At 41.4% G+C, this 26,381-nt stretch overlaps 1 protein-coding gene across 2 annotated transcripts; it reads right to left on the bottom strand.

Annotated features, from left to right (window-relative positions):
- Positions 1 to 26,151, bottom strand: DCLK3 (doublecortin like kinase 3). 2 transcript variants are annotated; one of them, XM_058805480.1, is made up of 5 exons: positions 26,078 to 26,151; positions 11,249 to 13,110; positions 3,005 to 3,137; positions 1,929 to 2,096; positions 1 to 974 (listed from the first exon to the last, which is right to left on the bottom strand). In XM_058805480.1, the coding sequence occupies exons 1-5, from the start codon at positions 26,136 to 26,138 to the stop codon at positions 778 to 780; spliced, it is 2,421 nt and encodes an 806-aa protein (XP_058661463.1). In that variant the 5' UTR covers positions 26,139 to 26,151; the 3' UTR covers positions 1 to 777. The 2 variants fall into 2 exon arrangements, with proteins under 2 accessions (XP_058661463.1, XP_058661472.1); XM_058805489.1 differs by having other exon boundaries at positions 1 to 971.
- Positions 26,152 to 26,381: the final 230 nt, after the last annotated feature.

The following is a 26,381-nucleotide window of genomic DNA, read 5'->3' as shown; positions in this document are numbered from 1 at the left end:
AGAACTGCTTAACTTCCTACTGCCCAGAGGAGGAAGAAAACCTCTTTGAAACTTGTTATTATTTGAATCTTGAAAAGGCATCAGCCATATTTTCCATTTTCTAAAAACAAATGAAACCTACGTGGTAGACAGCACCACCTTCTTGTAAAAGGAACATTGTACCATCTATTACCCTGAACAAGTGTGAAAGATGTCACCAAAGGAGATATCACAAAACATAAGATTTAGTCAATAAGGGTTTGTATTCCCTCACAACCTAATAAATACAGTACCTGGCTGTTCATTTAACACTTCCTACAGCTCAACAATTTATTTACTTTTTATTCTTCCTTCTCTGTGGCTAGAAGGAATTAGTGAAAAGACTCTTTAAAGAATTAGTGCAAGCCGTGTATGCAGACAGCTATTTTGAAAACATTACAAACACAAAACTCCTGGAGGATATCCTACAAAAAGGATGAGAGAAGATTCACCACTAGTGTGAGTCACAGAAGCAAATGTTTGTAAAAGATGTAAAAGCCCTAATCAGTACTTAAAGAAAAAGAACAGACACCCTCCAGAATTCATCTAGTCCCCACTGCTTTCAACAGAGAGGAAGCAAGTAACATCAGAGGAGGTGGATGTGAATGTGATCTCTGTCCTTCAGAATCTCAGAATCAAAAAAAAAAGGCATGGCAATAGCCACCAACAGCTACACATTAAATTCCCAATTCATTTAGAAAAGAAAACATAAATGATTGGTTAATCAATAAAAAGAAGACAAAATGAGCTTGAAATATTTCATGTGCCCTCATCAACAACTTCCTTTCGGCGCTGGGCCCGGAAATGGCGCTCTATGTTGATTGTCACCTCCCTCTGCAGATTCCTGCTGTTGGTTTTCCCGGCTGTCCTGATCCAGGGGTGCTGAAGTACCTGACGTGCTGTATAGCGCTTCTGGGGATCCACTATCAACAGCCTGGTGATGAGGTCTTTTGCTGCTATTATGGAAGAAAGCAAAGGAGAGAGGGGTGAAGCACGGTGGGGTGCAACATGCTCCAGGATGTACAATCCTGTGCAATGTGCTCCAGCATGACCCTGCTTGAGCAGGGTGTTTGAAACACATCACCCACTGTGGTCACTTCCAACCTTGCCATTCTGTGATGGTGACAGTTATACCCACACAAAATGTCCTTCTTGCTTTTTTCATTAGTTTTACCACGGTTTTTGTAACTATCCCCAGGAGCTATTCTAAAATCTGCAGTTAGAGTTAGTGACAGAAAATATTAAATCTCCATGACTGATGTCATTCTTCCCTTCAGAAACAGAGGAGAAAGTGAAGGGACTTTAATCTCAAAAGTGTGCTGGAGGCATCTGGCTGAGTGTTCACATTCACAGGAATGAGCACTGGCTATCTCATCTATTATGAGGCATAAATGTTGTAAAATGCTGTGGAACAAGTCCTTTAAAGGACTGTACAGGGATTAAAGGAGTTCTTGGGTTTCTGATTTTGAAGAGTGCACAAAAGACACTGTACTAGCCTGTGAGAAAGAAAAAACTACTATGTGCAGACCCCACTGTCAATAGGAAATTGACACTGTATTCTCCAGGACAACGATTTAATTCTCAACTTTTGAGATTTTTTTATAACATCTTTAAAATCTAACATAGCCCTTGAGAGTATTTTGACACCTTTTTCTGCAGAGACACATAAAAAAGATGAGAAAATCCTTGCTTTTGCTTACAGAGGGAAGAACTGAGGACTCCATTACAGCATGCTGAAATAATATGCAGAAACACAGCCATTGATAGCACCAGAGCACTAAATTCACATTTAAAGCACAGATTCACACAAGAGAGATCCATAAAACACCCCAAGTTGATCAAGCTCACTGCCCCGAAAAAAGGGAAGAAGAATACCACTTCTCAGATCTACTGTAAGTGCAGAATCTTACCTGCAGAAATATTGTCCCAGTAAGGGGACAGGAACTCGTAGTGACCCAGCTGTATGATCTGAAACAGCTCCTCTTGATCACGGTCCTGACTGCGGAAGGGAGGAAAACCGCAGAGCAGGATGTAAAGGATCACACCAGCTGCCCACATGTCTACTTCGAGGCCATAGCCTAAGGAAGAAGGGAGAAACCATTGTCTTGTTTTAGAAAGAAATCTCACAACTTCAAGGGAACTGTTTCTTGGAAACAGAATGAAAAGGAAACACAGAATCTCTGCTCAGTTCCTCAAAAAGAAGAGGTGATCAAATGAAAGAGTGGCTGGTACACCATGCTTACAAGCTGCCCATTATTAGCTACAGCACTCACAGAGTCTCTCTTTTCCACAACATGTTTCACAAACACTGTCTCACAAGGCCAGTGTCAACTGGGGACTAATTGAGAAAACAGGGCACGTATTTCTAAAATAGTCATCCTCAGATTCCCTTCAAAAAAGAACTAAGAGTGCCAAGTTTCCATTGAAATTGGATATAACTGGAGATGTGCAACCCAGCTCCACAGAACAAAAGCCAGAAACAGATTTGTTTGAGTCATCAACAAAACTGACTTCTTTTCAGGTTTGAATCTTTTTGGAGATGAAATCTTTAAAATTCCTTGTGATGCAAAACATGTTTTGAAATCTTAAATAATTTTAACATACATGTTCACAATGACTTTGCATCATCAGGGGATTTGGAAATTGTTTGGATTACAGTAATGAAATGGGGCTGGATACTCTTAGGTTATAACATGAACTTTTGGTCATTTGCCCCCCTTCAGCTATTATTATCTATGATATTTTATGGCTTATCTGCTTGGAAGTCAGTGATATATTAGCACAGACACTAATAATGCAAATGTAACTGATGTCATGCTCGTGTTTGTTAAAAACGAAGAAGTTTCTTTTCCCAAATTACACTGCTAGCCAACCTCCTACCCTGAAAAGATATTTCAGTAGGTTGAAACATTCTGGACTACTTCCATTATAAGAAAGTTCAGCATAATTGAAAGATTTACGACAAATTAAAAATATATACACTCACCCTTCTCAGCAAGTATTTCAGGAGCAACATACGTTGGTGTTCCACAGACAGTAAATATGGGTTTTGTAACCTGCTTAGCAAGGCCGAAATCTGCCAGTTTCAGTGTAGTAGATTTATCTGCATTGTGCTGAACCTATATCCAAACAAAATATATATACACGTTTAGTCCAGATGCATTTTAAAACAGCAAAATATAAAGGAAGCAGAAAACTAAACAGGAGGGAGTTCTAATAATAGTACTAATAATGGAAACAGTCTTCAGAACATGGCTCTTTTCCCCCATACACTAAGAGGGTGAATTTATTTAAGAGGATAAGTATTTATTTAAGAGGATAAGCAATTATGGAGAAAAGAAAACTTTGCTCTACAAACTCTGGCACACTGCAATTTCTAAGAAATTAATAGAAGGAACGCAAAAAATAACCGAGAGTCAATTAAATGCAATTATTTCCTCTTGAGAAAATAAACTATTGTTTTTTCCTGGGAAAGCAAAGAAGAATGCTGTGGACTTAAATGCAATGAGCCCATGTAAACTACTGATTTTGTTTTTTAGCCCCAGATAGCAACTAAGTACCAGACAACTGCTCAGTCACTCATCCCTCAGCTGCCCACAGTGGGATGGGAAGGAGAACCCAAAAAACAGTGGGTTGAGATAAGAACAATTCAATAATTGAATTTATTAAAGTATAATAATAATAATAATAATAATAATAATAACAGTAGGAATGGTAACAACTATAATGAGAAGGGGGACAGGGAGAGAGAGTCAGAGCAAGAGAAAGAGAAAGGAGTAAAACCCAAGAAAAACAAGTGCTGCACAATACAATTGCTCACAGCCCATTGACCCCCAGCTCAGCCTGTCCCCCAGCACAGCCCAGCAACTCCTGGGCAACTCTCCTCAGTTTATTTATTGATCATAATGTTCCATGGCATGCAATATGCTTTTGGGTCAGCTGCCCTGGCTATGCTCCCTCCCAACTTCTGGTACACCTGCCACCTGGCAGAGCATGGGACACTGAGAATTCTTTGACCTAGGATAAGCAGTGCTCAGCAACAACCAAAACATCAGTGTGGTATCAATGCTATCCTCATACTAAATCCAAAGTATAGCACTGTACTAGCTAAAACCAAAAAACATAGAAAGTGTATCTCCATCATGCTGGTCTAACAACAAAATACAGACCAACAGAAGTTCCTGTTCTTTAGAAATTACTCTGCTACTCTACCTGCTGCCCTGAAACTAGGTTATTAATGGTCACCACACAGCAAGAGTTACAGAAATAGGTTCATGCAGAATGACCTTCTAATTGGGTCTTTTCAGCAGTTCTCATCTCCTACATCCACCTGGCAAGTAGTCAAAACACCTTCTCCAATTCTAATTTTGTATGCACTGGTCTTTAGCATTACTTTATAAAGCAGTTAATGAAGGGTTATTTTAAGAAATGAAATGTTAATGACATAGACAGTGGGATTGAGCCCACCCTCAGCAAGCTGGCAAGCAACATCAGGCTGAGTGATGAGTTTGACATGTCTGGAGGATGGGATGTCATCCAGAGGCACCAGAACAAGCTCAAGAAGGTTAAGCCTTGTGAGGTTCAACAAGGACAAGTGCAGGGTCCTTGTTTGATTGAGCTGGGGCAATCCCTGGTATCAATACAGACTGTGTTATAGATTGACAGCAGCCCTGAGAAGAGCAATTTGGAGTAGCTGGTGGATGAAAAACTGGAATGAGCTGGCAATGTGCAGTTGCAGCCCGCAACACCAACCATATCCTGAGCTAGATCCAGAGCAGCGTGGCCAGCAGGGCAAGGGATGGGATTCTGCCCCTCTGCTCTGCTGAGACCCCACCTGCAGGGCTGCATCAGCTCTGGGGTCCCAGCACAGGAAGGACATGGACCTGCTGGAGCAAGTCCAGAGGAGGGCCGGGAAGGAGGGTGGAGCACCCCTCCTGTGAGGAAAGGCTGCAAGAGTTGTGGTTGTTCAGCCTGAAGAAAAGAAGGCTCCAGACAGAACTTATTGTGGCCTTTCAATAATTAAAGTAAGATGGGGACAGGCTTTTTAGCAGGGCCTGCAGCAATAAGACAAGGGGCAGTAACTTTAAACTGAAGGACAGTAGATTCAGACTAGGTGCTAAAAAGAAATCTTTTATGGTGAGGGTAGCAAAATACCGGAACAGGTTGCCCACAGAGGTGGCGGATACTCTATCCCTGGAAACATTCAAATCAGGCTGGACAGGGCTCTGAGCAACCTGGTCTAGTCGAGGTGTCCCTGCTCATAACAAGGGCTTGGGCCAGATGACTTTAAAGGTCTCTTCCAACTCAAACCATTCTAAGGTTCCATATTCAAAGGCAAAGTCATTAACAATGCAGCAGTATAATTATATAAATCAGTATGCTTCATACCAGTGACTGACACTCAAATATTTTTGAGAGGTAAAAAAGTCATTAATTTCCTTTAAATGAAAAATTGTTTGTCCCTGGAACTATGGGCAACAAATCAGCAGCTAAAATGTCTACAAAAAAGCCAAGTAAACCTGGACTTGGTTTTGAATGGACAAACTGGAATATAATGTGACAGGTGTACTCCGTGCTTTAGCACCTCATACTTCACCATCATGGCTTAAGAAAGCCATGATGGGCTTTCTCAATTCAGGATGGTCTCTATTATCACATAACTAAAGGCATAGATATTACAACATTTGGTCTTATACATTACAGTTGACTAATCCCCATTAATCATCTTTATGGAAACTGTAAGCACACATCCAATTTTGATTGAGCAAGATGGGTTCAGACTTCTTGGTGGGTTTTTTTCTTTTCTTCTTTTTAAGAGATAAAAAAGTTTTGCATTACAAAACAATACAGTGAAGCCTACTAATCCATTGTAACCTTTTTTTTAAAAAATGCACAAAACTAGGAGGAGTGAGTGATGCCCCAGAATGCCATGTGGCCATTTAGAAGGATCTCAAAATACCTGAGAGACAGGCAAGGCAAAACCTTTTGAAATTTAACAAAGACAAATGCAGGCTCCAAAACCTGGGCAGGAACAACCCATGCATCAGTACAGGCTGGGAGCTGACCAGCTGGAAAGCAGCTCTGCAGAGAAGGAGATGGGGGTCCTGGGGGACAAGAAGTTTTCCATGAACTAGCAGTGCCCTTGTGTACTCTTCTGGTTTTGATTAAGAAAAAATATTTTGGCAGGGTTTTTTTGCTGCTCTTGCATGAAAAAATATTTTTCAGTATGAAACTGAAAATAAAGTTCACTACAACCATGCAGTCAAAACTTCTGCAAGAAGAAGCTAAAATGCCACAGCCATTTTCTCTATTATATTAGGAAACTATGTGACAATCTTCTGCTATCATGCGCTGTGGACACAAACTGACAAAAATGACCAAAAATTATAAAAGTAACACTTGCTTTGTAGAACAACATCTATCTATAGAATATATATTCTACCAATAGGGGTAATAGTAGTAAGATGTTACAAAAATTCCCAATTTAAATGCTCAATTTTATACACAATACAAAAATATGAGCATGAATGTATTTTCCTATTATATATTTTTTTTTTTTTATTATATTAAGAAAAGCATGTCACATGGAATTTCAACTCCCTGCATGTTATGTACTACGACAAACAATACTGAAACGTTTATATACAATTTTAGAAAACAGCAAGGTCGTGGGAAGGGTGGAGAACACAATGGTCTTAATCCCAAAATCTTCAGGAGATTTCTTGCTTTGTAAAATGCACCGTTGCACTTTTTCTTTTCTCAGAATGCCAAACTCCTAATCTCCCATTACAGCACAAGGTGGCAACACAGCACCATCTGTTCTTTCAGGACAAAACCACTGAGCTCCCACTTTACTTCACAAGGGAGCAGGTAGGAACAGCGGGCATGGTGGGGATATTTCCACAGTTTTGTGACAATCACTTCAGAGAAGCATGTAGCCTGTCAGCAAGCCTGAAAATCTCACCCCAGAACCTCTCCGCAGCTTCACTAACACTGTGCTCAGAACAACTCAGCTCAGAGAATTCCCTTCATCCCAAACTTCCTACTGTCCAGTCTACCTTTCCATCAGCTGGCATCACCTTGAGCATGCAAATATGCTTCACTGTAGAAACAAAAGCTTCTCAGCTTCTTTTTAATCATTCCCAAGGCCAGACTACTTCCTCATAGCAGTATTACAGAAATGAACAACATGCTCAAGAGAAATCAAACCCCTGACATCCACGGCATGCATCCCATGCAATGGTGAGAACAAAGCAAAAATAGTGCTGCCTGCCTATAGACTTAATTGAGGAAAGAAGGACCAGTACACTTCACACACTTTCTATAGACAGCCAACTTAGGCCATACAAATACAGCATCTGGTGGCCTTGGGACTAAAGGCAGTCAAGTCAATTGCACACTACTTACTCAAATACAGATGACATGTCAGAATATCAAAATATTGCCTGAGGATTTCTAGCTATGCCAGCCATACAAGAAGAAGATTATAATATAAGGGCAAATTCATCTTCAAAGAGAAAAAAAAAAATCTTTCTCCTTCTTGTTTGATTTCATATTTACCTTGTGAAATTCATCAGTGTGTTTAAGATAATGATTTAAGACATTAATAGTTCTCTGTATGCACATGTATATGGTAGCACAGATTCTTCCTATGGACACCATGAAAGCCAGTTAGCCCATGTGACATTTTGTATATGGGAAACAGAAAGAGCTTAAGAAAAATTACTGCTTACACATTTGAGTTTCAGACATCCCTTGCTGCTAGCTAGAAGAATCTCTATGAAAAATCTTACAGAAAATTCTGGAAGTTATGACAGGTAAGTGGTTAAACAGGAGTTTGACTCACATGCACTCAGGAAACTGGCAGTGCTTTGTATGTATGTAAATAGTGTTAGAAAATAGACAGTCCTTTGTATATATGAAAATAGTGTTGGAAAATGGACAGTCCTTTGTATATATGTAAATAGCGTCTCAAAGTTCAAAGGCAGAAAGGCTATTCTTGAAGTTCTCAGATATGAAAACTTGCAAGACAGAAAACTGCAGGGGGGGCAATCTCAAATGCATAAAAAGCTATAACATTTATGAAGTTGAGTGTTGAAGAATTAGTACATTAGCATGTGAGGGAAATGTACAATGAGATGAGTACACAATGACAAATACAGCCCTCTCCCTTCCCCCTAAAAAGGGGTAACTTTATGTCTTTTACAGCTACAACATGGAAAAACAACACCACATTTTGGGCATTAATTTCTCACTCACAAGTGAAGAAATGCCAGCAGCTGTAGAATTAAACAGTCCCTTACCAAAAACCTTGCCAGAAAATCTTGCTCCATGAGGTAGCATGAAAGAAGCGACTGGCTTCGTTTGTGAGACCAAACACACCACATTGCCCATCCTTGGCAGCAAAGGTTTCCTTGCTGAACACCTAGTCCTAGATGAGGTGATTCGGCTAGCAGATGGGAGGGAGCCGTAGCAGCTGTCTTCACACCAGCTGTCAAACAGATTTTGTTTTTGTAGCGCAAGTCACCACCCTTCTGCCTCACAGCTACGCTGCGAGGAGCCTGATCAATGTGGGCAGACACGGCAGTGAAAGAGGGAGAGGAAAAAGCAGAGAGGATGATGGTGGCCTGGCACAGAAGTTTATAACTAAAGGAAAGTTCCATAAGAGAAACTGAAGTGCAATGAAGTAATAGCTACAACCAGGTTTCCAACTTTCTCTTGTGCCAGTAATTTTACAGTTTACTAGACTCAAAGTATATTTCTATCTTTTCTTCTTTAAGGACAGAAATGGTTTTCCTTCTTTCCCTAGTTGCTTATTTTCATGAAACTTAGGGAAATATTTTTTTGCAGATTGCTGCTTTTTTGTCATCTCTTATGACAATTAACCAGTATGTTTAAAAGTCATTAGGAAGAGGGTTAGATTCTCACACAAAGCAGGTTCAGAACAGACATACACATTTCCTTAGTAAAATAGACCAAGGATCCTTACTCTTCCACTTTCCATTTTCTTGAAGGGGAAAAACAGTAGATGAAGACTACAAGATCACCTGACCAAAAGAAGACCCAAAGCAGGACAAACAAGTCAACAGCCTAAAAGTACACACTTACATTTTGACCTTTGTGCACAAAGTCTAGGTAGACTAATTCAAATTTAAACATTCTCAGTGTAAAAAGAGGTATCACACAAACAGGGACATCTCTGCGGGATGCTGGAACTTGAAGCACTTTGCTTCATCTCCTGATGCTGCTGCTCCACCAACAGCTAATGAACCCATGACATTTGCTTCAATGCTGTTTGTTACAGTTCAGCACTGGCTGATGGTAAGATTAGTGGCAGCTCTCCTTCTTACTTTACTGCCCCAGCCCACTCTAAGGAGAGAGAGGCAGCACACTAAAAAGAAAGAAACCCCAGAATCTTGCTCAAATGGACGGTCTTTGCAGGAATACTTATTAGATAGCAAGTGACCTATCCAATACTATCAAGACCTTATAAACTCCTTTGCATGGTTGAATAGATTTGCTTTTCAAAAGTATACTTTGTGTACATGGTATCTAATACTGGTGTGCACAGAAAATTAATAGCAATGTGAAACTAGAACAGGTAAAATGTTATTTTCTGCAGTGTTTAGGTAACACTGTTCTTGTATGACAAAATACCTACAGTCTGGGAGCTGCTCTGTCCTTGAAAATTGTATTCTGACTTTCAGAAGGGGCAACACGATATTTCAGAGCTACACAATGCTGCCACTGCCCAGCATTCTCTATTTTGCAGTTCTGTGAACTAAATGTGAAAACAACTGGAGCAGACCTTTATCTCGCCCTTCTTTGCTTATCTACATCACTGTAATGATTATGTATTATAGGGGAAATGAAGCATCAGATCTCAGGTGTTTCATTGAGCACTAGCTTATTTTCAGCAAATAGGAAAAAGCAGGACCTGGTTCATAATGTAAAATCAGCTTCTGTAAAAAGCCATGCATTTCTATGTGAAGTTTTCCTCAAACCTTGTGCAAACAAAACACAAAGGCATGGCCTACAAGCCCATTTCTTTCTGCAAAGCAGCCAGTTGCATTTACTTCATTCAGAGTTGCATTCCTTCTTTTATTTACAGAGAGATCACACACCAAAGACTTTCATTAAACTAAGCAGGATTCATAGCAGGACCTAATAAAGATGCTATTGCTTAGTTTAAAGGTTTGGGAGCAAACTGTTCCAGCCTAGCCTTGTGCAGCCTCTGCATTATCCTTGAGGCTACACTGCTGCTTTTCTCCAGAAATTCACACTGATCTCTGTGCAAAATTAATTCTCTTAAAAGCACTGAATGGCCCATAGGACTATAATAATCTATTACTTTTTTTGTTTGGCTAACCTTGAACTTCCAAAAAGTTGATAAAATCCAATTTTTTAGAGGCTGGCAAACACTTGCTATTTATCTGTTTATCAGGAAATCTGGAACCCTAATACAAAAGTGTAACACACACTTAGGGAGAGTTGTTTGCTGTTACAGTCCGTAATGTGAAGTTCTACAATTGTGAAGTGTCAATACTACAAACATTTCTATGCATATTCACACATGTCAATATCTCTATTGACTTTAGTGCTGGATGCAAAGAATGCAGCCTCAGAAATGTGATGGAAACAAGAATTTTTCTCTTTGGCATGAAGTTACTGTTTGAGCTGACTTTAATGATGTATTCACCAAAACATTTTACTGTCAGATCATTTCAATCAACTGCATAACATTTCTGCTTCTAAGCAAAGAAATTGTCACAAGATAGAAATCATTATATTAGAGGACTAGCACACTAGTCTGCAAGATATACAAATGCAGTGGACAAAAAGTCCCACAAATAAATAAGATAATTTAGCAATTTTAATAACCTTTAGTCTACAAGGAAGATGCTTTATGATTCATCCTTTGACACCTAAAAGTCAGATGCTAAGTAACAGGTTTGATTTCCAAAAAATACAAATGCTCACTACCCCTGAACATCTGATGATTTTTACTTTAATTCCTTTCTACCACCACTTCTATTTGCAATGCACAGCAGATCTATGTAAAGCAAACTGCAATTGTAATTTCACTCCAAAATTGTGTCCATTATTTTAAACAGTCCTGCCACAGCACATTATTTCTGTATGGGATTTGCTTAAAACAATTCAAAGAACTGTAATTGGAAGGAAAATAAATTCAATTCCTGTACAAATGCAAATTTTTGACAATACTTACCAAGAGATTCTCTGGTTTGAGGTCCCTGTGGACAATGTTCTTGCTGTGAATATAAACCAGGGCTTCACACAGGTCAGTGATCATGACAGCAGCATCATGCTCTGTGAACTTCACACTTTCTATGATTGCATCAAATAAGTCCCCTCCTGGGACATACTCTAAGATTAAGTAGATCTCAGCTTCTGTCTCATACACCTCAATTAAGCTGACTATATTGGGATGAGAGAGACTCCGAATAATGAGGATTTCGCTTTCCATCATGTCCTCCTTCCCCATCAGCTTGGATTTATCAACAATTTTCATTGCATAGATCTGATTGGAATCACAGTGGCGGCATTCCTTCACCACTGCAAAGTTCCCATCCCCAATAGTTCTGCCAATCTCATAGTGCTTTTCCACATCTGTTCTGCTTTTAATGGCATGCCTCCGGCTTGTGCTTTCCAATCCCTGAGTTTTGTTGTCCTCCTTACTCACTCTGCGCTCCCCTGTCTTTTCTCGTCGAGTCACCTCACTCTCTCTACATGTGCCATTCCCCTCTCTTCTGGCAGCTTCCTCTTTAGCCCTTTGTCCCTCTCTGCCCTCTCTATGTGTTTTAGACATTTTCTCAGCATCTTTCAGAGCGTCCTTCTTAAGCCAACCATTATCTTCCTTCACCTCATGAGATAGCTGGAGCCCTTCTACAGCATTCTTCCTGATTTTTACTACTTCCTTCCCATGGTTTTCATGCTTCTCGACATCCCTTTCTTTCTCAATGTTCCTTTTTTGTTTCTCCAGCCCTTCATTGACAATCCTTTGTAGAGGCTTCCACATCCTCCTACTGCCATTATCTTTCCAGCCAACTTCCTCACCCTCCAGACAGGTTTCGGGAGACTTTCGGCTGTTCCTGACTTTTGTATTTCTTTCCACGTGGTACCTCTGACACACGCCTGTGTTCAAGTCTCTATTCTCAAACGAGGCCTCAGCCTGCCTTTCCCTCCATAACTTTTCTCTGGCCTGCCTTTCCTGTTCACACTTCTCACACCTCAGCACCTCCTCAGAACTGTCTTCTAAGCCTTCCTCAGAATTCCTCTCATGCTTAAGGTACCTTTCACTTTCCCGTGTTTTCCTAGAAGGCTTCGCTCCATGCTCACCACCCCAGCTCTCTCTAGTCCACTTTTTTTTGGTTCTCATTTTTTCCTCTTGCTTTGTCTTGGTTTGACTTTTTCCTTCAGGTCCAGCTACCAGCTGGGAAGACAAGCCATCACTGCAATTCTTGGTCATTTCTGTCTCATCAAAGCCACTGTCTACTTTTGAGGCCTTGTCATACAGCCTGCTCTTCAGTTTTTGGGACTGCTCGTCATTTGTCTGAATGGCAGCACTGGCAGCATAAGGATTTTCAGGATAAAGTTCTTGTAATACCACCTCCAGGTCCTTCAAAGTGAGGGGCTCCTTCCCCATAGCTATGAACGCATCGCCTTCCCGGAAGAACTCAGAAACGCTTCGGATCTCTCTGCCTCTCAGATTGTACAGCTTTCTCACACGATCGTTCTTCCAGCGAGGAAATCCCAGAGCTTCTGAAATGTCAGCCATCAGCTGCTCAAAGGTCTGCACTGATCTCCTGTTGAGAAGCAAGGTTATCCTCCGGAGCGTGCGCCCCCCGGGTTTCACCACTGTAATTATCCTTGGCTTCACAGGACTGTGCTCTGAATGTATCGTGTGAAAACCATTGTGGGGGCTGAAAAATGAGGACCTGTGGCTGCTTTCACCCAAACATGGTTTTTCATAGTTTCCACGACCAACAGGAGGACAAGTCCCATGCAGCTTCCTCTCTTTTACTTTTGAGCCTGCGTTGCGTGGCGAATGGTCCAACAAGCCTTGGCGTCCTAAGGCAAACAAAAAGCAGAAATATTTATCATTTTGCATCATCAGACCTCTTGCAGCAAGTTTTCTACATGTCAGTGCATGTGACCTCAGAAAGTAAGGATAGGTAACTTCAAGCTTTATAAAGATCTTTTAGCTACCATTAAGGAGTATCTCCACATTGTTGCAACTCTGACATTGTCAACTTTGTGAGAAAATCTACATTCATTTTGTGACAGGAGGATGTCATTAAAACATAATAATATTGAAGAGAAAAAGATATTTCTTCTAAATCCTCACATCTTTCAGAAATCCTCAAAGACTGGCAGGATTGCATCCAGATTGTTTAGTATTTTCTTATTAATACATCTCCCATAAACTCACTCAATTCCTTTCTGAACCCAATTGCAATTTTGGCCTCTGTAAACCCTGTGGCGACAAGTTGCACAATTACACTGCATGAAGTAAGATAAACTAATTACTTGTGTTTTAAAATTACTACCAGATGGCACTCTGTATGCAACCTTACATTTTTATAAATAATTATCTACTCTTCATTTTCCCTGGACCTTCTATAGCAAGTTAAATAAATTCTTTTTAAAAAACATTACTTTTGCTATAATTTTTTCTGTAATTTTATAGGTCATCTAACAGCAATGCAATTTAATCTTTTGCCTTAAAGAAAGGCCATCTTATTTTTGTTTGATGATTGGAGTCATGGTTTTCAAAATTTTGGGTTGACTTTTTTATTCTAAAAATAATGTGAAGTCACACAAAGTTGAGTATTCTCTGGGCACATTGACATTTCATCTTAGAACATCATCCAAGAAAATGGCACCATTTGTTACGCATAATTGCAAAACAGAAGAACTGAAAACATAACATATGGTTATGGACAAACCAAGCCATAACACAATTCCCTGTCTATCAACAATAAACTCAGAATAAAAACATCCCCCAAAAGTATTCTAAGCTGTTGTACTTGCTAGGATTAAAACCTGCTTACAATGCATTTATTTTCAGCCTCAAGAAATGTACTTTCAGAATGAGATTGCAGAGTGTTTCCACCTCCATTTAATAGCCTTGCTCTTCAGCTGGGAACAAACATTCAGTACATACAAGCTAACAGGACCAGGACAAAAGGAAACAGCCAGAATGTTTAACAAATCATTACAAAGAAATTTCTGTACACCAATGGCTTATCCCCCAGAAAATCAGGTCCATTTTCATAATTACTGTGATTCCAAAGTCACAGTGCAGGGGCCAAATCCTCAAAGGAAAATCTGCACATATCAGCATCTCTCTTGGTGTTAGGCTCATGCCTACTACATTTTGGGTTCCAAGTGCAAAAAGCCATTTTCGGTATTTCACGATACATATTTTTATTTGTCCTTCCCTTCAAGGCATAATAGAGTGAAGAAGAAATATACCTCCTTTCCTAGAACAACAAACAAAAGGGAAAACTGCAGAAGTGCTGCAGCAGAGCATTTACTTGCTCCTCCTCAAAAAATACCCAATAGGCCAGGGCTTGATTGTGGAAATCACAGGAGGAGACACAACTATAGAATCCACTCTGCTGTTGCCTCTGCTTGATGCAGGATGATGGACACTTCTTGGTTGTAATACTCTCACCAGCTAAGCACTGTGTGCCCCCCAGCATGTCCTGTAACTCTTGGCTTCATTTTCTTCCCCTGCCAAATGAGATGTTCTTCTCCAAACAAATATTACAAAGAAGCCCAGCTGCCAGCATGCTGATTGAAGACGTAAGCATTATATAAGAGCTACGTGTGACTAATGCTTGGTGGTTGTACAGGTTATTTCTGTCTTCATTCTGCTTTTTAAGGATGATCTCTTGTTATCAAAAGATGACTACGTACGTGTTAGTGATTTCTCAACATTCACGTATTTACATTCCACCCAGAATAAAGCTTGCTGTGAATGGAGGGGAAAAAAAATCAGCTGTAATAACAGTTCTCTGAAATCTAAATCAACTCCACAACATGTTAGTTACCAGGAACTAAGGAAGCTCTGAATTTAATCAACATTTCCAGGTTCTTGCGTACCCACTGCCATCAAAGCTTTATCTTGCTTATGGGAGCTGTGAATGACATTTTTACTGCTCATAATTTTGGTACAACATAAAAACAGTGATGCACAAATAATGACTTTTCCCAGAGATTATGTTCCTCCCGGTTATGCTGCTATTATCATATCTTCCTATAAACCATTGATTTTAAGTGCTTGGTTGTACTGTTGATTGTTTCAATTACCCAGGCATCAATTATGTTTCCTTTCCTCACTAAATTGGCTAAGCCTTAAGGAGAAGACAAGCTTATTTTTTAATTCTGTAACTAATGGAGTAAGAGCAGTTTTATGTCATTATTAAGAACAATACAGGAATGCTTTGTTCTTTCTAAACTAACTTGATTCCTAGCCAAAAACACTTTGACAAAAGCCACAAGTTGATATATAACAATGTTCCTTATAAGAGTAGAATTGCATATTCTTCTATGATGAGAAAGGAAATAACTGCTTAAATCACTGCATGAAAGAATCTTCTAATATTTTCCAAGAAAAGGGGAAGTGTCAAATTTTGTCAAAGTGGTGGTCACAATGACTATACATTACATACAATTAAAAATTCACTTCAGTTGCCTGTTACAACTATTTCAGTCATAATTTCTGTTATTTTCCAGTTATGCTATATTTAACTGATACACAAGAAGCAAGCCTCAATCTGTCAGGAAAGTGCATATGCTTAGAGCGGTAACAAGCATTTCTAGAAAGCCTTCAAAGGTCACACACATACCCAAATCCTATAGCTACAATTTATATTGCTTCAAAACCTTGTTTCCATATTTATATACAAGTGGGAGAAGGAGGAAGAGGGAGGTGGTATGAGAAACACACTTCAATGAGTTCAAGCACTGGCAAATTATACCTCTGTGAATAAAATGTGCTTTTTCTTTTGCTGTCCCCCTGAGAGCTAATGATTATTAAATATAAATATTCCTTAGAAATGTTACGATGTATCGATGAGTGTGTCTGGCTTTATCTGTATACACATCTATCCATATATTCTAGCACATTATGGATTATCAGTGGTGCAGCAAGGCCAAGGAGCATGCTGAGGCTGCTGCTGTGGATGGCCAGGGGCAAGGCAGCACAGCTGGTCACCCTACACTGTGCACATGGGCACAGGAAAACAAAAACTAGAGCCCGTGGAGCAACACAGAGCTCCACATGATGAAGACATGATGGTCTTGTAGGGCAAACACTGACACAAACTCTCTAGAGAAGCATGGAGGATGGAACAAACTGCCATTTGGGGGCTCAAACATGTAGCAGAAGCAAGAAATTTAGCACCTATGACCAAAGAACAGATGCTCCCTAAAGAGAAAATGTGCCCCCCTGCAGGGAGCACAGCTTCTGTGACTCATTTTTAAAATTTACAAATCACTTGTGATCATCACAGTCCATCCCACTGTGGGGGTGGGGAGGGTGGGAAAACACTGGGAGAAGTCACAAAAATTCCTCTAGAAGACATTTCCTTGGAGTGTTTTGGATCATAATCTGGACATGGAGTAAAATTAAATGAATTCTGAAGACTTAATCTCCAAAGAAGTTGTGTATACAGAGCATCAACATCTATATCTTAAGGAATTGCCTGGCTACACCAGCTAAAACAGCAGAGTAACAGGGTTTGCCAGAGGTCACCCACTGCAACTAAAAACACATTGCTGCCATTTGTCTTTCAAAACTTATCCTTTCCCTTGGCCAGTCCACAAGATTTTGTTCATTAATTAAAATATTGCCACTCAGCTTGCATTCTTCTTGGCTCTCTTGCTGGATATCACAGTTTCAGTAATTAACAGAATGGTTCACCATTCTGCTATAAAGTCACAGGTTGAAGGGGAATTAAATTTTTACAGGGAGTTTTACAACACAAAACAGAAGGCAGCAGTGAAATAGGATCTAGGCACGGCATTGCTGTGAATAAGATGGTGTTATTTGAGCCCTCCAATTTTTTTAGAAGGCTTCCACTTACAAAAGCAATTATAAAAATGCCCCAAAGCATTAGCAGCAACTAAACTTGCACATGACAGAAACCCTGTGTCTGGGAGTTGTTTTGATATACTGGTCCAAATATAGGATAAACAAAACTCTGTTTAAGTGGGCAGTCTGTTTAAGACAGCAGTATAAATGCCTGTTTTTTCCTTAAGAAAATTCCTGCTGAGGGCATGAAAAACAAAGACCATAGGGGGAAAAAAGGGAATTATCTTACTTGGTACCGAAAAGATTTGATTCCTTTCACAGTACTAACAAGTATCTTCAAGTACTTGAGTATGAAGAATGCCTCTGGTATTGAACTCAGTGCAGCTCACACAGGTTACCAATGTGCATCAGCAGTCAGCTCCAGGATACAATCCAAGTCCTCTAGAAATGTGCCATCTTGATCTCCTCTCCTTGCTGTAAATTATTTAAAGCTGCAACTTCCAGGGCTAGTGCACACTGTTAGGGCCCAAGACTGAAGCAGTAACATAGCAAGTCTTAGTTCACTAGATCACATGCACAGAAACAAAACATGATCGCAGGCATCCTTTTACAGCAAGTAAATTTTACATTATCTACAGCCCCACTGCTGGAAACACTACTGGTGAACTTTTCTCTCAAGACTCATACCCTATCTTTCCTCCCCTGCCATGTTTTACATCATTTTAGGGCAGAGATTTTGTTTGAGTCAGGACTGGTGGTTATTTCAGCAATAACACTTAAGGCAGACACACTGCATCAGTTCTGACCACATAAAACCCTGAGTAGAAAAAGTAAGTCAAATTTCACAAGGGCTGGATGAAGAGAGCATCAAATGTCTTGTTACTGTTGCTGTTAGTTGGACAGTTGCTGTTAGTTCCAGCCTGAGCCAGCTCCAAATGCTCACTCAGTTCAGAGGCTTGGAATTGAAAATAGAAAAGGGAACCTAGTGAAGAACTGAACGGTGAGGATAAGAACAAAGAGGAATTGTGACTGCAGAGAAGGAAGCCAATAGTGCTATAGTCAGGTACTGTCTGACACACTGTAGTTCCTACAAACTTTTATACCTGCTGATAGCAATTCCCCTGGCCTTTACTGACACAGTTGAAGCAGATGGAGATTGTAATAGGGAAGCAGTAAAACATGAAAATAAGAGTGGATCAAGAAGTCAGATAGAATGCCAAACTTAGACAAAGAGATGGGATTGGAAGTCAGCAACAGAACTATCCTCTAATGGTCTACTGCTCTGCAATTCTCAATAAAGAACATCTACCTGCTTTTGCTGTCACTTGCCATATTAGCTTACACCAATTTATATTTTTTTAAATAACAGGAAGAACTACATACACACAAAGAGGGGAATACATTCAGAGAACATTAGCAAGGTCCTCAGTGAGACAGGAGAAAATTAAGAGTTATCACTCACATCCTGCATTGCATCAAAAGCAGCATGGCCAGCAAGTGCAGGAAGGTAGTTTTCCCCTGCTTTTCCATTCTCATGACAACTGGAGAGCTGCACCCAGCTCTGGGGCCCTTGACACATGAAGGATGTGGACATGCTGGAGCAACTCCAGTGGAGGGCATGACCATGACCAAAGGGCTGGAGCACCCCTCCTATAGGGACAGAGTGGGGGATGTTCAGCCTGGAGAAGGCAGCAGCTCAGGGAATACCTTAGAATGGCCTTTTAGTACCTAAAGGGACCTAGGAGAGAGCTGTAGATTGATTTTTACAAGGGCATGGAGAGATAGGATAAGGGGGGGTGGCCTTTAACTGAAAGTGGAGATACTTAGATTAGATATGAGGGAGAAATTTTCACTGTGAGGGTGGTGATACAGGTTATCAGAGAAGCTTTGGGTGCCCCATCACTGGAAGTGTTCAAGATGGTTCTCCGAGCAAGCTGGGGGCAGTAAAAGGCTGCCCTGCCTGTAGCAGAGGGCTTGGAACTTAGATGATCTCTGGGGTGACTTCCAACCCAAATAATTTCTTTTGTGAATTCACTTCCTCCTTGCATACAAGACAGTTTAGATATACACACAATTTTTCTTGTACACTGGACCCCCTTTTTCAGGTAAACTGGATTAAGGCCTGTGTTGTAGAGAAATTTATGTAACTAGAAGAGCTGAAAGTGTGTGAAAAACAGAGGAAGATCAGTTTCTCTGCTTATGGCACTGCAGCCCTGAAGAACTGGATTCTGTCTCAACCAATTCTATTGAGTTTCAAAGCAATAGACTTAATCTATACTTTCCAGAGAGGATCAGAGTCTGGTAGCCAAAACAAGATTCTGAGACCTGGTTCACAAACCTGCTCAGTGTTCACAGCTGCAAGGGCATATACTGGAAGAGGTACTTCAGACCACAAGATAATATAACACAACACATAGATAGCGTTAAATCATCCTGAAATTCAGGACCTGGGCATCTCAAGTTGCTTTCTTGCCCAGATTAAAGTACTTCTGACTTTATTTTCTGCACCTTGGCTGCCACTGAATGCAGTACAAACCTTCCCTTTGGAGGTATCGCAGACAGGCTAATTCATATTTGTTACTGTAGAAATAACCATGACAAAAAAGCCCAGAAGCAAATAAGCCTGTATTAACAGCAGGGCTGAAAAACCACACAGCAGGAAGCATGAAGAGCCAGGGTAAACAGTAGAGTAGAGGCTCATTAGGAAAGCTTTGTCCATCACATACACTGATGGAGACAGAGTCCCTGGGGATAAAAAAAGCAGCACCTGATAATGCAATAATGCATACATCTTAATGCATAGGAATATGGGTTGGGGGAACAGCAGTTCTAATCAATAGTCATAAAAGCTTGACTTTGTAACCTGAATAATATTAGATTTTAACTACCTGGCCTCATAGAAATAGACTTTTTAATACATTGCAGAAATACATCAAATAAGCTTTACATGCTCAGAATACACTTGATGGTAAGGCAGTTATAAACTATACTAGGCAATAAAATATTATTGTAAAGCATATGGTATTATAACCATAGTTTACAAAACAAAATAAAAGATGCACACTCTTTTTAGAGACCAAAGTGTATTTTATTCAATTATGTTAACTGAATTTGAAAACAAAAACAAAACAAACCACAAAAAAAAAACCAAAAAACCCAAACTCATTGTGGTATTTGCATTAATTCTTATCCGCATTAGCTGCTGCAGCAGAAGGAAAACAAAATCATGTTCAGTATCATTTATCAGCTGGATTCTTTCAAAAACAATTTTAATAATATAACAATGAAAAAAAAAAGCGGGGGGGAGGGGAGAGGGATCAGTTTAATTTCTATAACATCCCTTCTGCTACCCTAATGGGCATTTCCAGTCATACTCATGCCAGCACTTCCATGTCTGATATGCACCAGCGTAGGGGAGATCAATCACTGACCCAGTCTAACCCAATTTGTAGAAAATGAAAATCACTCAGCGGTTCAGACAGTGTTCTAAGTTCACTGAAGAAAAACTAATTTGGGCTCACATACAAAAAGAAAAAAAAAATCAGAATAATATCTCTATCTCATAAATATACAGTCTTAGCCCTAAAAGATCATATAAAATTAGTATGATGGGATTCCAAGTTCTTTATCTTTCACAATTTCACATCAAGCATGCTTAAATTCACATGCAATATTATTTTTCCTTTAACTGTCAGCCCTGCAAACTCAGCTATGTGTCAAGTTGGGTTCCTTCTGTCCCACACGTCACCAACAGAACTAAAGTTTCTCCCGGCCAAATGTGTCTGCTCCCATTAGGTGAGTTTCCAAAGTGTCAGCTGCAAGGAAAGAAAATGTTCTTAGCGGCTACACCTGGACTGCAGGACCACGGGACACATGCACCTCTGGCCTCATGAGGGCAAGCAAGAAGACTTCAAAACTTTGCATTGTACACCTTATCTTCAGCACATTTGCTTTTTATTTTAAGAACAAACATACATTGTGTTATGCAAACTGCAAACCGGAGATCCCTAAATCCTTCAGTCCCATAAGTGTCCATTCTCATTCTTCCCCAGTCTCCCACACTAGAAAGAAAGAAGTGAGTCTACTCTCTTCCTCCGGGCCCTTTATCTCACTCCCTTTTTGGGACATAGACATCAGAGTTAATGGGAGACCCTGGAGGACAAAGAGCACCAGAGCAGCTAAAATCAGACACTGCAGCAAAGAAGTTCCTAAGATGAGAGAAGGACTGTCTAGAATGAAAGTCCAATGGAAAAACTTCAGCAGAGGAGGGAGCCTGAGGGATGCCCACATTGGAAAACCCTCCCTCGTGGCTAAGGGAGCTCTGGACTTTTCCATTCTGAGGACGGATGTGCCTCTGTGACACCCTCAGCCCCAGTGTGTCATCCCACAGCCAAACACTTGTGGGAGGCTCAGCATGCCACCACATGTGACCATATTTACTGTACGAGAATCACGATGGAGAAGTGACATTTAGCAATCACCTTTCCTTATTTCTCCTCAAAGATAAACTTAGAGTTTGCTTTGCCTTATTCCCCCCACCCTTATCTCCCTCACTAAATGTTCAGAGCCCCTTTGGAGTCTGTGCTGGTGGTCTCCTGTCCAGCTCCTCCACGAAGGGAGCAGCAGGGATGGGACTGCTGCAGATTGCTCTCTGAGTTACACTCCCCCTTCCAACCTTGCAACAGTGCTTGGGCAAAAATTATTTTCCCAGGTGCTTATCTTCTTCCCCTGCAGGCCCACAGCCACCCCACTGTACCGCTGCAGGTTTTCTAAATCAAGCCATTTGTAATTAAAAAATAAAATATTTACAGCAAACACAGATGGTTCCTGCCATGTGTTAGTGTTAAACTGAGCTGAATCACACCCAGAGCAGCAGATGAAGGTAAAGATTTCATGGAGACTGGTAATGACTCACAAGTGCCATCATATTTACTTTTTTTTGGAGCAGAATCCCACTTTCATTATCTTCTTTCTGACATTTTAAGGGTAGCAAATTAAGAAGCAAGCATAAAGAGAAGTCTTGTAGAGAAGTATACAGATGCATAATCTGTAAAGAACTATGTGAAATGTAAGACTGCACGTGAAATGAATCAGTGCCTTTGGAGGTGTGAGGCTTGGTTTAAGCTGCATAAAACCAAAAAAAGAATATTATGAAACTGCTCATTTATTTAATTTCTTTCAGAGATGACAGGCTGTGTATTTTATTTGGAACAGGCATGGCTGCTTCCTGTAGTTTTCCTGCTTTAGGGTCTGCCCCAGTAACCAGGGAAGTCACTTCTGCAGTCCAGGACTTTCCATCAAGGATCTTTCAGGAGAGGGGTAGAACTGACAGAGGGAAACAAAAACATCTTACACAACTGTGGCATTTGCCAGAATCCATCTGGCAAAGCCCTCCATGTGCTTCTCAGGGCTCACTGTACAGGGAGCTCTTGACTGTTGATGCTCTTGACTCCTGAAGTACCATATATTTCAAATTAATTATTCATGTTTCATTACAAAGTAAGCTTTCAGCTGCTTTTTAGTCCTGTTAGCCAACAATGTCTCAGTCAAAGGAGCAGGATTCTGTTTCTTCTTGTGGGAGACATTATTTGCATTGCTTCCTAAATCTCAACTTGATGACTAATCGGTTGCAACTGAGCAAACCCAGTGAAAATAAAAGAGCCTGCAGAGGTGTCACTGAGAGTTTAATTAAGCTTCCAGATCCTTTACTACCAATAACCTCGTTGCATAACTAAAGGAAAGACCCGCCAGAGTCTGATTCTCCATCTGGTTTGCAAAAGGGGAAATCACACAGAACTTTTCTTTGTAAATATAGCACATTTAAGAGATGTTAACTCACATACAAAAGCAGAATTCCCAACCCCATTATTACAGAACTACTTTTTCAGAAGAGATTCACATATTGAAGTCAACATTGCAAAACAAATTGTTTCACAGGACTTCTAAAGGAAGATGGGTTTCTCAGGGAAAACTGTAAGCCAGCACTAATTAGGCTCAAAAGCATGATGACAAGCAGATCATGATTTTCACATCACCAGACATTTCCCAGCATTTCCATTAACTACATTCTTTGGAGTGATGAGAAAGCTAAAACCTGGAGAGTACGTGCAGGCTAGCACTATTGATGGAGTGGGAGATGGTGTTTTCAGAATGTCTGCTGAGAGCTTCCTCCACGAACATGTGGCATTATTGTTTTGCATTCTTACAATAATTAGACTGTGTAAACAATGCTAGCAACAGAGAGAAGATGGTAAACATGCCTGACTTTCACTTGCACTGAAAGCCAACTACTGCTAGGTAAGGGGGACAATGTGCAAGCATTACCAAAACTCCAAATTTACATCAGAATCAATCAAGGCAGTAACTCCCACTCTTTCCTCATTGTTTCCAGAATCTAGTGAACACTCCAAAAGGACAGAGCCCATATCCTGAAATTGAGAAAAACATGGAAAACAGTATACTGTTATAAAGAGAAATGTCACATTCACCTCTTCAACTACCATATTTTCAGCTCTGATCCAAGTTGCATTGAAGCTAATTAAAAGTTTCACATTAGCTTCAGTGAGATCTGAGGCAGCTAAAATCACCATACTGTTCTGATTCTAATTATATTTACAAGAAAGATTCTAATTTTATTTACAAGAAAATCTAAGTAACACTAATTCCAAATGTTGTTAAATGTCAAGGAATCATTAACTTAAAGGAAATGAGAAAATCGGCGACAGAAACTAATTCAATTCGCCCTAGAGCTGTTGGAAGAGAAGGAAGGACCATGAACTTCCTTTAGTTTTACAAAACTATAGATGTTTCTGCAGAAAACAAACCAAGCTAGGTAATCCTGGAAATGGGGAAATGAATCCCACACAACTTCCCTTAGTCACCACGCGCTGTAAGTCCAGCTGGTGCCAAAACCGTGACGCTTTGCGGAACATGACCAGAAAAAGCAGCAGTGAAAACAGATACAAAGCTTGTAGTGACACTACCAGATACATTCAAAAAAGTCAGCCTAGCACGCCCAAGGGAATTAACCTGAGTATTAAAAAAACCCAATCTAGACAAGGTAACTTAAATACCACTCAAATTCAGAGGTTTGAACAGCTGCCACTAACTTGAATTAAACCAACTTATCTTTGCTGACAGTTTAAGTCCAATTAGCCAATTCAGGATAATAAGTCACAGATGGAGATTTATCAGAAGCTAACTCTCAGCTGATGTGCCTGAACATCCTACAAAAATTTTCATGGAAAAGGTCATGCTATTTCAGAAGATCCACACCCATTATGCTGCAAGAAAGGGACTAAACTCAGCAGGATCAGTTTTATCTGGAGAGCTGAAGGGTGCCTTCCTGAGATACAAAATTCAGTTACCTCTTGAGAAGAGCATGAGTCGCTATAATAACTGCACTTCTACTACATAAAGCAGCTGTAATACGTTTTGTAAGCTTCATTTCACTTGCTGACTGTTTTGGGAGTCTGCTGAGTTCTCAGCATTTCAAAGTGTCAAAACTGCATTCAGATCATAGAAAAAACCACAAGAAGCAACAACAGAAAAAAAGAGGGGCTAGAAGAAAAGGAAACAAGAAGGTGGAAGACAAACTTGTATAGATGCATGTTTTCATGTCTCTATATAAAATTAATATCAAACGCATGCATAACAAACTATCAGGTTCAAGGAGAAACTCTCAGTTTGTACCCTCACACAGGATGGGTTTCAATCTTAATGCTCAGAGGAAGGAGCTAGAAACTTTTTACACTATTGCAAGGCATTGGGATTTTTTGTTGGTTTGGGGTTTGTCCTTTTTTAAAAAAGGAAACCTTTTAGTACTCAGTGCAGCAAAAGTTTCAGTTTATGGGGCTGTTCTCAAGTACTGTGTCTCACAACCTGAAAACTGCTCCATTAGCTCAAACCAGTGGCCCGTCCTGTCCTGCTGACACTGCATACTCAATGTACCCTGAGGAAGGCAGAAAATAATGCTGCACAGGGAAAAGTTATGGAGTAGTTCTCCTATAAATACCTGCACAGTTATTAAATAGAAGCAACTGATATAACTACAGAAGCCAGTGGATGCAAGGGCACAGCCAGCATTCTCCCCGATAGAGGTCTGGCTACCACATATCACAGAGCATCTCCATCTGACACAAGAGCCCTCCCCACTCTGAGCCCCTGCCTGTAACCCGTGCACCTCCAGCCGTGGTGATTTCCCAGCTGCGGGAAGATTGATCAGCCTCGAGCGGGTTTTAACACACACTTGTGCAATGCTTTAAAGCCCTTACACTGCATTCTATTCACTTTCCTTTGCAGAGCATCAGTGTGCTCTGAGCAGCCCACGAGCATTCGCTCCCAGTGAAGTACTCTCATGCCGACTATCAGGAGTGCAAGTTACTTCAGATCCTCAATTTTCACGGCAGCACAGACGACACCGTGCCTGCCTTTCCGAGCGGCGAACGCTGAGTTCGCACTCAGCCTCCAAAGCTTGCCCCGGTACCGGCGGGCTGCCGCGGCGGCTTCCCAAAGCAACCCGCTTCCTTCCCAGCCAGGCCACTCCGCTAGTCTGCCCTACAACACAAAGCTGTGGGGGCGAAGGGGCTCCTCTTGAATCCAAAACACAGCAATTAAAGGAGCACGGTGAAATAGCCACCCCAACTCCGGACCTTCGGGGACCTCTCTCCCCCTCCAAAGCCCTCGGGCCGAGAGGCATCCCACCTTCCTTCGTCAGTCTCCAGCCCTATTTTCCAGCCCAAACGCCCGCGAAAGCTTCCCCCGCTCCCCGCAAGGACCTGGGCAGGAACTTTGGCCGCCGCCCCGCGTCCCCCTCAGCCGGGGCGCCGCGCCGCCAGCTCACCCCCTCCTCCCGGAACCTGTCCGAGCAGGGTCCTGCTGGGGCGGCTGCCCGCGGGGAAGGGGCTGAGGGAAGGGGCCGAGGGAAGGGGAAGGGGCTGAGGGCAGGGGAAGGGGCTGAGGGCAGGGGAAGGGGCTGAGGGCAGGGGCACTCACCCTGGCAGTGGCAGCAGGCGCCCGCCGCGGGGTGGAGCGGGGGCGGCGCGGCGGCCGGCATGGCGCGGGGGCTCGGCTCGGCTCCGGCCAGGGGCTGCCCGCACAGTTCCGCACGCTCCCTCCGCGCCGCCTCCCGCCTGCGAGGGCAGTCAGGGAGCGGGAGGGAGGCAGGGAAGGAAGGAGGGGACCCGGCGGAGAGGAGAGGCGGCGCCGCACACCGGAGGTCACACCTCCGCAGCCCTTCCCGGGCTGCCCCGCCGGCGGCACCGCCCCGCCGCCTCAGCGCCCGCCCGCCCCCGCCCCG

Source organism: Ammospiza caudacuta, chromosome 1 (assembly GCF_027887145.1).
Source record: "Ammospiza caudacuta isolate bAmmCau1 chromosome 1, bAmmCau1.pri, whole genome shotgun sequence".
NCBI classification, from domain to species: Eukaryota; Metazoa; Chordata; class Aves; order Passeriformes; family Passerellidae; genus Ammospiza; species Ammospiza caudacuta.
The sequence above is the reverse complement of the archived record's forward strand: the minus strand, read 5'-3'. Positions and strand labels throughout refer to the sequence as shown.